Source organism: Terrapene carolina, unplaced genomic scaffold (assembly GCF_002925995.2).
Source record: "Terrapene carolina triunguis isolate 2854851 unplaced genomic scaffold, T_m_triunguis-2.0 Scaffold523, whole genome shotgun sequence".
NCBI classification, from domain to species: Eukaryota; Metazoa; Chordata; order Testudines; family Emydidae; genus Terrapene; species Terrapene triunguis.
In genome coordinates, this window is record NW_020664874.1 from 1922346 (window position 1) to 1936871 (window position 14526).

Below are 14526 nucleotides of genomic sequence, written 5' to 3' on the forward strand. Positions count from 1 at the left end.
CCGGCGCTCCCTTGAGGCCGAAAGGCAGGGTCAGGAACTCATAGAGCCCCAGAGGGGTGATAAAGGCCGATTTCAGCCTGGCATCGGCATCCAGCGGCACTTGCCAGTAGCCCTTTGTAAGATCCATGGTGGTAAGGTACCGAGCGCCTCCCAGCTTGTCTAGGAGCTCGTCAGGCCTGGGCATGGGGTAGGCATCGGCTACGGTGATGGCATTGAGCTTGCGATAGTCCACACAGAACCGTATCGACCCGTCCTTTTTGGGGACCAGCACCACCGGCGAGGCCCAAGGGCTGGAAGATGGCTGGATCACCCCCGAAGCCAGCATGTCATCGACCTCTCTTTCCAGGTCCTGAGCAGTTTTCCCTGTGACCCGGAAGGGGGGGCATTTTATAGGCGGGTGCGATCCTGTCTGCACCCGGTGGACAGTCAGATTAGTGCGTCCAGGCTGGTTGGAAAACAGCTGTCGGTACCGATGCAGCACCCCTCCGATCTCAGCTTGCTGGGCCGGGCTCAGCTGATCAGAGAGGGGAATTGCTTCCAGGGGGGAGCCAGCTCTTGTCCCAGGGAATAGATCTACTAAAGGGTCATCTCCCTGCCCCTCCCAATGTCCACACACAGCCAACACCATATTCCCTCTGTCGTGATATGGCTTCATCATGTTCACATGGTACACCCGGTGGTGGTGTGCCCGGTTCGACAGCTCCACCACATAGTTTACCTCGTTTAGTTGCTTGACAACCTTGAAGGGCCCTTCCCAGGCGGCCTGGAGTTTGTTCTTCCTCACTGGGATGAGGACCATCACCTGATCCCCGGTGGCAAAGGCGCGGGCCCGCGCTGTGCGGTCATACCAGACCTTCTGCTTTCTCTGGGCTCGGGCCAGATTCTCCCTGGCCAGGCCCATGAGCTCGGCAAGTCTTTCCCGGAAGGTCAGGACATACTCCACCACCGACTCTCCATCGGAAGTGGCCTTCCCCTCCCATTCGGCTCTCATCAGGTCTAGGGGCCCCCTTACCCGCCTTCCATATAACAGTTCGAAAGGTGAAAAGCCGGTAGACTCCTGGGGTACCTCCCTGTACGCGAACAGCAGGTGAGGTAAGTACTTGTCCCAGTCCTGCGGGTGCTGGTTCATAAATGTTTTCAGCATCATTTTTAGCGTCCCATTGAACCTCTCCACCAGCCCGTTGGATTGGGGGTGATACGCCGAGGCCCAGTTGTGCCGGACCCCACATTTCTCCCACAAGCACCGGAGTAGGGCCGACATGAAGTTGGACCCTTGGTCCGTCAAGACTTCCTTGGGGAACCCCACTCGGCTGAAAATGGTCAGCAGCGCATCTGCCACAGTGTCTGCCTCGATGGACGATAAGGGCACTGCCTCGGGGTAGCGGGTGGCGAAATCTACCACCACCAGAATGTATTTCTTCCCTGACCGGGTCGTCTTGCTGAGAGGTCCCACTATGTCCATGGCCACCTTCTGGAAAGGCTCCTCTATGATGGGCAAAGGTCTCAACGCCGCTTTCCCCTTGTCCCGGGCCTTCCCCACCCTCTGACAGGGGTCACAGGATCGGCAGTACTGTCGGACGTTGGTAAAGACCCCAGGCCAGTAAAAGTTCTGTAGCAGCCTCTGCCTGGTGCGCCGGATTCCTTGGTGCCCTGCGAGAGGGATGTCATGGGCCAGGTACAGTAGCTTGTGGCGAAACTTCTGGGGAACCACCAGCTGCCTCCTGACCCCCCAGGACTCCACTTCCCCTGGGGGAGCCCACTCTCGGTATAGGAATCCCTTCTCCCACAGGAACCTCTCCTTGCAACCTCTCATCATGGTCTGTACCACACTGAGGTCAGCCAGGTCCCTTAGCTTCCGCAGGGAGGGGTCCTTCTGCAACTCGGCCTGGAACTCGGCAGCTGGGGAAGGGACGGGAACCTGCTCCCTCTCGTCGGCGGGGTCAGGAGCCACAGCCACCCCGAGCCTTGTCCTTGGGTGTTCCCTCCCCACCAGGGTAGGGTTCTGTGCCTCCGATGTGACATCCTTCCCAAGGTCAGGGCGTAGTGCCCCTCGCCGGCTCTGGCTACGGGTCACGACTAAGGCGGTCTGGGGGTTGCTTGGCCAGTCCTCTAGGTCCCCCCCCATCAACACCTCAGTGGGCAAATGGTGGTGTACTCCCACGTCCTTGGGGCCCTCCCTGGCCCCCCATCTCAGGTGTACCCTCGCCACGGGAACCTTGAATGGGGTCCCGCCCACCCCTGTCAGGGTCAGGAAGGCGTTGGGTACCACCCGATCTGGGGCCACCACCTCGGGCCGGGCCAGTGTCACCTCTGCGCCCGTGTCCCAGTATCCATAAACTTCCTTCCCATCCACCTCCAGGGGAACAAGGCACTCGCTCCGCAGGGGCAGCCCCGCGCCCACCCTGTAAACGGAGAACTTTGAGTCCGGAGCATCCAGCCCCCCAGAGAAGCTGGCCTGGGGCCCTTCTCTCTCTCGAGCAGTTGATAAGCTGCCAGCCCCCCCTGCCTGGGAAGCCGGCCCCTCGTCCGTCTGGGCCTCTACCAAGTTAACCCGGTGTGGATTCGGTCTGCTCAGTCTGTCCTTGAACTTGGGGCACTGGGCCCGAATGTGGCCTCTTCGGCCGCAGAAATAGCAGCTCATGTCCCGTGGGTCCCCTCGAGCCGGCCGGTTGTCCCTGACGCTGGGCATTCCCCTTGGGAGGGGATTCCCCATATTCCCCCTTTGGGAGGTACCCGGGTGACTCTCTCTCTGCATCGCGGCGGGCCTGCTCCTTTGGGACTCCTCCCTGCCAGCCCCTGCCCGGCTCTTCACAAACTCATCGGCCAGCCGGCCTGCATGTCGCGGGTTCTCTGGTTTTTTGTCCACCAACCACAGCCTCAGGTCGGGTGGGCACCGCTCATACAGTTGCTCCAATACCAGCAGTTTAACCAGGTCCTCCTTCGTCTGGGCCCCATCAGCCCACTTGCTGGCGTATCCCTCCATGCGGACGGCTAGTTGCAGATATGAGATCTCAGGGGTTTTATCTTGACTCCGGAACCTTTCCCGGTACATCTCAGGAGTCAGCCCAAACTCACGTAGCAGGGCCTTTTTGAAGAGTTCATAGTCCCCTTTCTCCGCCTCGTCCAGTTGGCGGTACAATGCCACGGATTTGGGGTCCAGTAAGGGGGTGAGAACCCGGAGTCTGTCCGCGGGAGCAACCTGGTGCAGCTCGCAGGCCGTCTCAAAGGCATCCAGGAAGTCATCCATGTCCTCCCCCTCCTTACGTGGGGCCAGGATGCACTTATCAAAGCTCCGTGCAGTCCTGGGCCCCCCCTCACTCACCGCAGCCGGGGTCGCGCGGTCCTTCAGCCTCGCCAGCTCCAGCTCCTGCTGACGCTGTCTCTCATTCTCCTCCCGTTCATGACGCCTCTGTCTCTCATTCTCCTCCCGTTCATGACGCCTCTGTCTCTCTTCATGCTGCCTCTGTTGTTCACGATCCTTCAGCTCTCTCAGTTTTAGCTCTATCTCCCATTCCAGCTCATTCCGCTCCACGGATGCTGCGCGTGGCCGGGAGGATCCCCTGCTGGCCGGCGAGCGTGGCCGGGAGGATCCCCTGCTGGCCGGGGGGGTCACTGCGCCCTCGGTATTTGCTGGGCTCCTCCCCACCCTTCCCCTAGGCATAGGAAGGAGGGGTCTCAGGAAGCCCTCAGCAGCCGGCTGACCACTCCCAGCTGGGACAGACGCTGGGGCCTGCGCTGCATCTGCCAGGCTGCTTCCCTCAGCGCCAGGGATCAGTTCATTCGCGCGATCTTGCTTCTCCAGCTGGGCAATGAGCTGTTCTTTGGTGAGCTTCCCAATGCTCACCCCCCTCTGCTTGCACAGCTCCACCAGGTCACTCTTAAGCCGCTTGGCGTACATCCTCCTGCTGGCCAGTCACAGGCCCGTGTGCTCACCGCTCCCCACCGTCTCCAGGGAGACCCCTAGTGTGCCAGCCCTTCTCGAGGTCACCACCTCTCTGCCAGGGTCGAGCTGCAGACTCCTCCGCCCCTGGGACCACTCGCTGCGATCCCCCGGGGGACCCTGTTACTGCAAAAGTCCTTCTCGCTGGTCACACACTCCCAGGGGTGATAACCGTCTCTCTCTGACTCTTCAGCACGCCTGGTCCCCGTCAATCCCCCTTCGTTTTACTTCTCCCCAGTCACTTACTGCAGGAAGCGCCGTCCACGGGGTGCAGTAGATCCCGCTGCTGCCACCAGTTGTCACGGGGTAAGGGGGAGTCAGGGCCCCGCACCCCTCTTCCTGAGATTGACTGTGACTCTTAACCAGCCAGTAAAACAGAAGGTTTATTGGATGACAGGAATACAGTCTCCAGCAGAGCGTGTAGGTACGACCCGAACCCCTCGATTAGGCCCTTCTGGGAGGTTCAGGGAGCTTAGACCCCAGCTTGGGGTTCCCTGCGTTGCACCACCCAGCCTAGCCCTCCGAAGAACTAACTCCTCTCCTCGCAGCCCCTCCCTCCTTTGTTCAGTCTCCCGGGCAGAAGGTGTTACTTTTCCCAACCCCCGCCTGGCTCAGGTTACAGCTCAGGTAGCTTCCTTCAAGGGAAGCCTCCCGTCCCCAATGCAAGCCCCCCCTGCAACCTTCCCAAGTCAAATCTGCCCCGCTCCCTGCTCCGTCACACATGGCCACAGCGAATGCCTGTTGTGGGCTTTCCAGTGCATCCCATCTTCCATGTCTGCCGTTTGGATCGCAGCTCTTGGACTTTAAACTAGGTTGAATTAGAACGTTTAACACTAGACTGGAAAACAGACGTGAGACCACTCCCCCCGGTCCCCTGAGAGGAGGGGAATGGACTACATGTGACCTAACTGGCCTCCCCCTTGCTGAAATCCATGGGGTTTGTTCAAGTTGGGCTGCCCAAACTTTGCTGCCAGTGTAGCGCCCATATTGGGCAGAGAATCTGTTTTGTGCTGACGGTGGGACAGATCCTAGAGCAGCTGCGGTCACTGCCCCATGCTGACTGAACACGACTAGTGGTGCAGACCCCCTCACGCAGAGTCACGCAGTGGCACTCCTTTGGGGGGGTGGATTTAGGCTGCCTGGGGGGTAGAAGTGTGATAGAGTGAGGCTTGATTAACTGGACTGGGGTCAGCATGGGAACAGGCTCTGGGTGGGCTGGTGCTCTGCATCGGCGAGGGCAGTGTGGCTGCCCCCAGAGGTTCTGCCCAAGCGGGGTGTTCTGTTACGTCTCTGTGCTGTGGAACTCAGTGTCTGTCTTCCTTCAAGGTGCGAAAATCTCTCCAGGAAACCGTTCGTTCGTTCAAAGTGACTAACGAAGAACTTGCTGTGAAAGGACCAAACAGCCTCCAGGATCTAGCAGCCTGCCACGCCACCTGCAAGGTGACTGGCTTTCCCGTGCAGGGCGGTTTTGGGGCAGGGAGGCCGGAAGAGGCTTCGGAACTAACCCCATGTACCCAGCGCCTGTTGGGCATTGATAGGAGAGGGATTTCCCCCACGCTGCCCCGGGAGTCCTCAGGCTGTTTGTTTTCCTGCTTTCTCTTCTGGCGTCTGTAGGAGTTACTCGGTTTCAGAGAGCAGCATGGGAGTGGTGCTCAGAGGGGCCTGCAGGGCACTGCTGGCTCTTTCTCCTTGCTTCCAGCTGCAAAGAGGAGCCTGGCGCCTTGTGTAAAATGACTGGAAACAAGGCGGCCACATGCTGAGAAGAGGACTGTGTGGCTAAGCGCAAGCGTAGCGAGTGGGGAACCATCTGCATAGGGCTCTGAGAAGTCCAGGCACTGCGCAGGGCAGCCGGAGGACTGGAAGGAACACAACAGATGGGAGGGGGAAGTGAACAGAACGACACAACTTTCCGATGTAGGAGTCTATGGTTAAGCAGTTTGGAACCAGCTGCGTTTAGCAGCATCAGTTACTTTTTGTTCTGTTTCCAAGAACCTGCTGCATAAGATGAAAGGCCGTGGCTTTCCCTGGGTTCGACTGCTGCTTGTGGTTCTGGTGTTCGCTGCCGGCTTCCTGGTGCATGATATCAGGACACAGGGGTCTTTTCAAGGTAAGCTCTTCCCCCACTGAAACCTGGCTAAGAGTGGGGCACGATTAGATCCTCGGAGGAGAGAGTGAATTTGTAAGTGTCCGTCGGCTTTGATGATTTGTTGGAGTATCTGATTTCCCCAGCAAGTTCTTCCTTTGCATCCCAGAGTATGTGCTACCTTGTTTCCTCCAGGGCCCTGTGGCTCCCTGCTGGGAATCTGTGGACTTTGTTACCTGTGTTGTGTGGATGCTTTCATCCCTTCTGTAGCCAGCAGGGGTGAGCATGTGCCACCCGGGATGCACAGGCACCCACGAGGGGCGTATGGCTCTGTTCACCCTTCACTCATCAGTGAGGCTACATTTTAGTCATGGGTATTTTTAGTAAAAGTCATGGACAGGTCACGGGCAATAAATAAAAATTCACGGCCCGTGACCTGTCCATGATTTTTACTATAAATACCCATTACTAAATCTCTGCTCCTGGGCCCTGCTGCTCTGGGGGGGGAGACCCTGCTCCAGTGGTGGGGGCTCACTGCTCCGAGGCCCCCGGAGACCGCTCTCCCAACAGCCTCCAGGACCACCCCCAGGGACCGATGCTCAGGCGTTCCCCGGGGCTGCTGCTCTGGCCATAGCAGCTGCGGAAGTGACAGAGGTTGCGGGAAGTCACGGAATCCGTGACTTCGGTGACCTCTGTGACAGAATCACAGCCTTACTCATCAAACATTCAGCAACATAGAACAGCCGAACTGGGTCAGACCAAAGGTCCATCCAGCCCAGTATCCTGTCTTCTGACCGTGGCCAATGCCAGGTGCCCCAGAGGGAGTGAACCTAACAGGTGATGATCAAGTGACCTCTCTCCTGCCATCCATCTCCACCCTCTGACAGACAGAGGCTAGGGACACCATTCCTTACCCATCCTGCCTAATAGCCATTCATGGACTTAACCTCCATGAATGTATCTAGTTCTCTTTTAAACGCTGTTATAGTCCTCGCCTTCACAACCTCCCCAGGTTGCAACATTCCCAGACCACCTCCTTACCTGAGCAGTAAGATGTTAGTGTATTGCCTCTGCACAGTCACGTGGCTGTGGCACCACTGAGCTTTGCGAGCCTTTTGGAGAATAAGGCCTGCTCAGAGCCAAGGTCATAAAGCAACGCAAGCAGCCTCCGTTCCTTCACCCGTGTGGCTGGGTCCACGCGGCCCTTGTGAAGCCGTGCTAAATATTGGGTGCTGTCGTCTCTCCCAGAACCACCTGTACCTTCTCAGTAGCTATCTCTCCCTGAGGCTGCTCTCCGCGCTGGGTTCCCTGTGTGCCTAGGACTTCCTGCCCACCACAGAGTTGCCCCTGCCCTGCTCTAACCATACGGTAACGGAACTGTCCCTGAAAGCCTTTGCTTCCTGCTAGCTGCACAAACTGCAGCCCCTGGAGGGAGAGCTTGCAGACCATGCTGTGTTTGAGCACTGCCCGCTGCCGGGCGCTGCGGTTCGGAAATCAGGCCAACCTTGTCTAAATTCCTCTCCCAAAGTCATTTGTTCTTTTTCAGCTTCTTCTGCTCACATCCTTCGCTCCTCGGGCATCCTGTCGGTCTCCCAACAAGCCTGGAATAAAGTGTCCCGTTACTCCCTGGAAGGATACAGGTCAGTGACAGTTTTTAATTAAGCAAAGGGGCCAAATGAGCATGAATGCATGTGGGGTTACTAATGCACTGAAGACCACAGCCATTAGGAAATCCCCTTGTCTTGGAAAGCCACTCGCGAATGGTCCCCAAGGTTCCTAATACAATCTTCTAGCCTGGTCTCCAACGGCAGGTTTCACTGTCGTTCCGTTCCCCCAATTGCCTTTGCTGTTCAGATGCTGATGCTAGCTCTCTCTTCCAGCTGGTTGGAGAGGAACGTCCCTGTTTACTATTCCCAAGTGCTGACGGTGTTGGGACCAAACCTGAAACTGGTTTGGACAAAGACCAATGAGACTGCAGTTTACGTCTCTGGGAAATGTTCCTCTCAGATCTCTTGGGTCAAAGACAACCTGCCCTGGTTCACTGAGTGGGTAAGGAAGAACTTGCATTAGCTGCCTGCTCACCAGCTCGGGAGGTAGAACCTGCTGCAGAGCACTGCCTGTTCTGGTTAATGACACCAGGTCACGCTCGTCACAGACAAGTGACAGGAGGGGGCAGTTCAGGCTGTTGAACAAGCTGTCCCTGGCGATAGTGCTGAGAGTAGGCGCCTGTCTTTCAGGGGGGTGTTGTGCTGTGATGTGAGGATCTGAACTAGCCCCAGGAGGCTGGGCCCATAGCAGTGTGAGTGCCAGTGGGGGCGGGGCACTGCCTACTGCAGCTACACCTGTAGCAGCCGTTACATCTACCAAGGTGGGGTTTAGTGAAGAGGTTTCTTTCCCCAGACCAGAGAGAGCCCTTGCAGCCCACGGTTTGCTCTACCTGACCGGGCGTTGACGGGCTGCAGCCAGCGTGGAATTGGCCTGAGGCGAGCCAGGCGGATAGATTCTCAGAGCACATTGCCCCTGCTAAGCAAATTGCTCTCTCTGCCCCTTCGCTCTCAGCTCCAGGCCCGGGTCCCGGACTTCGTGCTGCATGTTGCTGAATGCATCAAGGAGCTGTTACTCTTCCTCCTGCAGAGCTGCCTGCTGCCAGCGCTGGAATCCATCGGCACAGCCCTCGAGCGGGGATGGGAGCTCTGTGTGGACGCTTGCAAGTGAGCAGCGCTGGCCGCTTGAGCGGCTTTTGTTCTTGTTCCTTTCGTCTTGGTGGTGAGCTTTGGGGGCAGAAAGGGGAGGCTGCGCTGTCCCGGGGTCAGGCCCGGCTGCCCTTGCTTAGACAGAAGAGGAGCAGTTCATGAGTGATTCCCTGGGTCCACGTTCGAGTTCTGTAGAAGGGGAGTGTTCGAACGAGAGCCCTGGGAGTGATTAGTGGGTATTGCAGAAGTGCCTGGAGCCCCCCTGTGATGGCAGGCTCCAGGCACTTCCAGACAGTAAGAGACAGTCCCTGCCCCAAAGAATGTACAGTTAGTGATCACCATTTCCAGAGGCGGGGCCGAGACTTGGATTAAGGCACACGCCTGAGGTCACATGTGGAGTCAGTGACTCAACTGAGGCTTGACCCAAGATCTCCCAGTCCAGTGCCTTGGCCCTAAGCCTGTCTGGCCTTCCTCCAAAATCCCCTGGGTTTTTCCCCTCTGGCTAAAATACTGCCCAGCCCCTACGCTTTTGTCATGGACTCTGCTGCTGGGGGCTGGGAGTGCCCAGCCTCGGGTACATGAACTTGTGTGTGATGTGAAATGCCCCGGAACGTGCAGCTGTCCGGAGCAAGGCAGGTGATTCTGTATGTTTGATTCTTTAGGGCTTTGTGCTGGAGCTCATCCCCCAGGATCTGAGCTGTTTATTTTCTTACTGCCCTCGGTGAGTGGTCAGGCACAGACTAGCAAGCAGAGGTGTTGGTGTTTGCCTGGTGGGATCAAGGGAATGCCGGAGAAGTCCTGTTGACTTTGTGCATGGGTGTCTGTGCACGAACTTGGGAGTGGACTTTCCCTGCAGTAGATTTCGGTTGTCTCCTTTAGTGGCTTGCGTGGGTATAAGAGCTGCTTAGCAGCTGTCTGTATGCTGTGAGCCTATAACCTGTTCTCCTTACTCTTCTAGTGGAGAAGTGTCCTGGGACTGCATGAGAAACCATCTGACAAGCTTTACCTATTCCTCCTGGATATACCTGCAAAACACAACGCTAGCCATCAAGAACTGGGCCTTGGCCATGATTTCTGGACACTAGTCTGGCTCTCTGGAGCACTGGGGACGACGTTCACGTCATTAATCTCCTCTTGTATAGTGACGAAGGACGGTGCTGACTGTGTTTTCAGTGTAGCCTGCGTTGAGGGGTTGGAGCAGGTGTCTGCGCAGGCTGAGACGCAGGGGTAGCTGGGGAGGTTTTCCCTGAGGCGACATGTCCAAGCTTTATGCACCCTGTGATTTAGTTTTGGTTATTCATGTCCAGCTCCCCCACCCCCATCTGTAACTCTGGCAGCTCACCTGCCAGACTGTGCCTCTCCACCTGGGCCCGGCCCTGTAACACACCCTGAGCTTTGCTGTCTTAACGGTGACGTTACCGGAAGAGCAGCCCCTGAAAGGTGTGCACACTGCAGCACACAGACATCTGTGGCTGCCTGCCCAGGCTAGCCTAGCGCCTCAGCCCTCCCCGCTCAGTTCATGTGGCTTTGGACCATCCACTGGGATGTTTCTATCCCAGATGAGTTGACAGGACAGATGCATTCAGTTTAATTTAGTGCATGATCTTCTGTTCCTCTTTGAAGGTGTGTCTGGTGTTGAGGTGCCGTGGTGGCAGCCCACGAGCTCTCTTCCCCTTTGACTCCCCCGGCCCCAACCGCTGTCACATAGTTTGCTGACTCTCGCCACGCAGCCTCAGGTCACCTACTGTGCTCTGATCCATTGCCCTGCCCAGGGGGCAGCCGCCAGGGCGAACCTGCATTGACAAAGTGTCGGTTGTTCCCAGCAGCCCCCCCAGACTCTAACAGCTGAGGGGATGTGCTGGCGGCTTTCCAAAGAGCTGCACCATAGAACAGAGCCACTCTCCCCTCCAGTGAACGTGGCAGCGAGGGCCTTGGGGACTACAGCTCCCAGCAGGCATCACTCTGCTTGGCCATTGGGATCAGGAGGGAGTGCTGCATGCTGGGCCCTGGCGCCCCAAGCCACACCTCCTGTTGGAGGCGGGTGGCCCACTGCCATAGAACCTCTCCAGTTACCCAAACGGGGGAGTGGAGAGGGGCCAAACCCAGCTCCCGTGGGATGCCTTACCAAGGGTGCTGCCGGCTGCAGGACAGGCTCAGTGACGTCGGGCTTTGGCAGCCATGCCCTGAAGCCCGGGGGAAGGAAATAGGACGGGGTCAGGCTCCAATTCAGGAGGGGGGCGAGGGGAGCGTTTCATTCATGTCACTTGTTCCTTGTGCCTGTAGGGGAGCCTGTCTCCGTATCCACTTCCCCTCTTGTCAGTGTCTAAAACAGGCCCGAGGCGTGGCGGTGGCCAGGCGCCCACTGTCCTGGCACTGGGGGGGGGAGGAGCTGTTCTCTCCTCACCCAGCTGGACGAGGTGAAGGCTGCTCTCTTGCCCGGGATAAGACCTAACCCCCGAGCCGACTCTACCCCAGCTTGCAAAGGCAGGAGCAGTGCGTACGGCTGCAGGAGCAGGAGTGTAATAGTGTCAGACTGCAGCGCCTCCTGGCAGCTGGGAGGAGAGGTCTGGAGCGGGTCTCATTCCACGCTCCCCATGGCCATCTCCTGCCCCCAGCCCTTGCTGGTGCTAGGAGATTCTCAGTCCTAGACTGCAGCAGTGATCCGCCTTCCCTCGCCTGGCTCCGGGTTCAAGGGAACAGCCTGCTCTTTAACCTCCTGTTCTCTGTGCCCAGTGACAAGCCCTCTGTGAAATGAGCTGGTTGGGTCTGAGCCAGCCTGTGTGCTACTGGGCCAGTCTCCATCTCCATCCTGGCCAGAAGCAGCAGTGAGCCCGCTGCCTGGCGGTCTCCCTTAGACACTGGGGATGGGGTGAGGCTCTCTAGCAGCCTGGCTCCATCCACTAGCACAGCCTAGCCGGGAGAAGACTCACAGCAGGGTGACATGGGGCAGGGAGATGCTCAGGCACGTCTGTAAAAGCCATATTAACCGAGCTGAGCCCTGGTGGGGAGCAGTGGAGGCTGCTTGGTGAACCCACTGTTTAGTCTGAGCAATATTGTCCCCCGAAGGATCAGACAGCCCACTGCAGTCCTGCTGCCCTGGTAGGCTAAGAAAGCCCATCTCCTTCCCTGCCTCCTTGGCCTAGGGACTCTGCAGCCTGCTAGGGAGTTTTCCCAACACCCCAAACCCTCTGTCGCTGGAGACAGGGCGTGCAGGGTGCCACTGTGAGGATGAGATGGGTGTGGCAGGGGCCTCGCTTCTCCATGCTTGTATGTCTCGTTGAGGTGTGCTCATGCCTGGGGTGTGCCCTCCTGTGCATGCCCTGCCGGCCTGGAGCCTCACCTGTGTCCAAGGTCCCTGTGACGGGCCCAGAAGGAGAATCTCCCAGCTGCCTGTGTTCCTGTCCGCTCACGCAATTCCAAAGGTTGCAGGACCCAAATAATTGAAATTGTATACGACTCTTCTCAAATGAAATAAAGGAAACTCGATTTGATCTGCGCCGTCTTTCATTTAGAAACTGCCCTTGGTCCTGGAGGAGGAACAGCGCTGGGACGTGGTCAGTGGGGACTGTGATCACTGGGGCAGGCCAATTCCTCCCCTGGCCATACAGGAGCGTTTGCAAAGGGCCCCTTCCCACTGTCCTGTGGAGCAAAGAGCTGTGGCCAGACGGCAGCCCGGCCAGAGCCCCCTGTGGTGCCAAACGGGGAGAAGCCAAAGCTCAAAGGGAGAGTTTCATTGGCCTTGGCTTTCTTGCTCTGGACCCGTTGTGGCTGGCGGTTGGCGCTATAGGTTCTGCTGCCCTCTGGCAGCCCCAGCTTTCCTCTCCTCTGCATTTGCCACCCACCGCTGCTCAGCAGGAGATGGCCAGCACTCAGCTGCTTCCTCGAGTGAACCGCTTTACTTCGCCGCCAACCTTTCTCCACCTTCTCTCTCTCAGCCCCATCCAGCCTCCCAGGCCTAGGAGCTTGTAAACAAAAGCTGTTGGCTTTGTCCAGTGACGTTTCTTCTGGTACCAGTTCTGCACTTTTACCCTTTGTGCAGCCTGACCCTGAGCCCGTCTGTCACCTGCCTCAAATCTAGGGCCAAAAGTAATAATCAGATCTCATTCTTCAGCTGGGGTCAGGCAGGATCCCCTCCCCCAAATGTCCATTTAGCCAGCTGGATTGTTTTTTCACTTTCCTTGGAAGTGTCAGGGATTTAGTTGGGGATTGGTCCTGCTTTCAGCAGGGGGTTGGACTAGATACCTCCTGAGGTCCCTTCCAACCCTGATATTCTGTGATTGGCCACAGCTGGAGCTGGGACACCTGGCAGGATGGTACAAAGAACCCTCTGACGAGGTGCTGGGCTGGTGTGTTTTGCTCACATGCTCAGGGTCTAACCGATGGCCAGATTTGGGGTTGGAAGGAACTTCCCCTCCGGGCAGATTGGCAGGAACCTGGCCAGGGGGTTGCCGGCCTTGGCAGTGGGGGGCACAGGTTACCTGCTGGGATCATCTGGGCACATCCCACCTTGCCACTGCAAGTGACTGGGTACTGATGGCACCTTGGTCTCTCCTGGACTCTGCGTGTGGCTCATGCTGCTGAAGACTGGAATGCTTTAGTCTAGCCCAAGTCCTCGGCTCCACGCAGGCCTCTGATCTACAGGAGATCAGGCGAGACGATCTGACGGTCCCTTCTGGCTGTAACAGATATGCAATCTCTTGGCCCTGTGCTCAGAGAATGACTGAGCTGTTCCCGAGTCTGACTCAGCAGCCCTGACTGTCCGGCACTTGACCCTCCCCTGGCCCTGAAGCTACACTCCTGCATCCCCCCTGGAAAATCGGTCCCTTGATTTCCCCCACCCCGCTTTCTCTCCAGCACCCTCCTTTGCCATCTCCACACTGCACAGACTGACCAGGAGCCCTGTCCGTCCAGCACAGGTGGGGCGGGCTCCAGCTGTGAGCACTGCCTCTGCAGCTCTGCTCTCCTGGCTCCCTCTCACCTGGCTGACCCCTGCTTCACTGTCTCCCCGGGCGGCCCCCCTCGCTCTCCCTTCCGCACTGCTTGGGGGCGGGTGCCCCAGTCCCTGGCCGAGCTTGTCCTCTCCCAGCAGGGTTCCTACTGCCCCGGGCATGGGGGACTTGTCCCCGGCCCAGTCTCGCTGTCCCCCCGCCGGACTCTGCAGAGGGCTGGGCTGGACTCCGTGGGCCCCCCCATGGCTACTGGTGCTGGGGCAGTGCCCAGAGGTGCCAGTCGGGGTTGTTGGGCTGGGAGCGGCACGGCCCATGGGGTGGGGGCCCCCCAGCGCTTGCAGCCTCCTGCAGGGAGGGGCCCTGGGGACTGAGCGGAGGCGGAAGCGGGCTCGCCGGGCCGTGGCCGGGCAATGGGCGCTGGCCTGAGCCGATGGGGCCGCACCGGGCTGGAGTCCGTCCCCCGGGAGCGGGGCTGGCTCCTGTTCTCCTGCCCAGGCCGAGCCGCTGGCACAGCCCGGCGGGGCCGGGGCCTGGCGGGCAGCCCGCGGGCTCGGCAGGGAGCCAAGGAGGGCGAGGGCCGAGGGCTGCCCAGACACGGGCAGTAGGGGCCGTGCAGCCCTGGCCCAGCCCCGGCCCAGCCCAGGGGGGAACCGGCCAGTGCTGGAGCGGGGCGGGAAGAGTCCATTGGGCGGTTTGCGGGGGTGTGTCAGGGGGGGTCTGGGCAGCGCGGGCGGGACGGTCCATTGGGCGGTTTGCGGGGGGGGGTGTCAGGGGGGGTCTGGGCAGCGCGCGGGGCGGTGGGAAGCAGGGGCGGCTCTAGGCACCAGCAAAGCAAGCACGTGCTTGGGGCAGCCCATTTGC

At 58.8% G+C, this 14526-nt stretch overlaps 1 protein-coding gene across 2 annotated transcripts in view; it reads left to right on the forward strand.

Moving 5' to 3' along the window:
* Positions 1–12207, forward strand: part of TMEM214 (transmembrane protein 214) — a 40249-nt gene extending 28042 nt beyond the window's left edge. Inside the window, exons 12-17 of one of the 2 annotated variants that reach the window (XM_029913223.1) lie at positions 5267–5380; positions 5930–6047; positions 7570–7663; positions 7904–8072; positions 8583–8734; positions 9379–9605. In XM_029913223.1, the coding sequence (XP_029769083.1) occupies positions 5267–5380; positions 5930–6047; positions 7570–7663; positions 7904–8072; positions 8583–8734; positions 9379–9412 (681 nt within the window). In that variant the 3' untranslated portion in view covers positions 9413–9605. Of the gene's footprint in view, positions 1–5266; positions 5381–5929; positions 6048–7569; positions 7664–7903; positions 8073–8582; positions 8735–9378; positions 9606–9674 lie in introns of those variants that run through there. The other variant, XM_026658930.2, reaches the window with a different exon arrangement.
* Positions 12208–14526: the final 2319 nt, after the last annotated feature.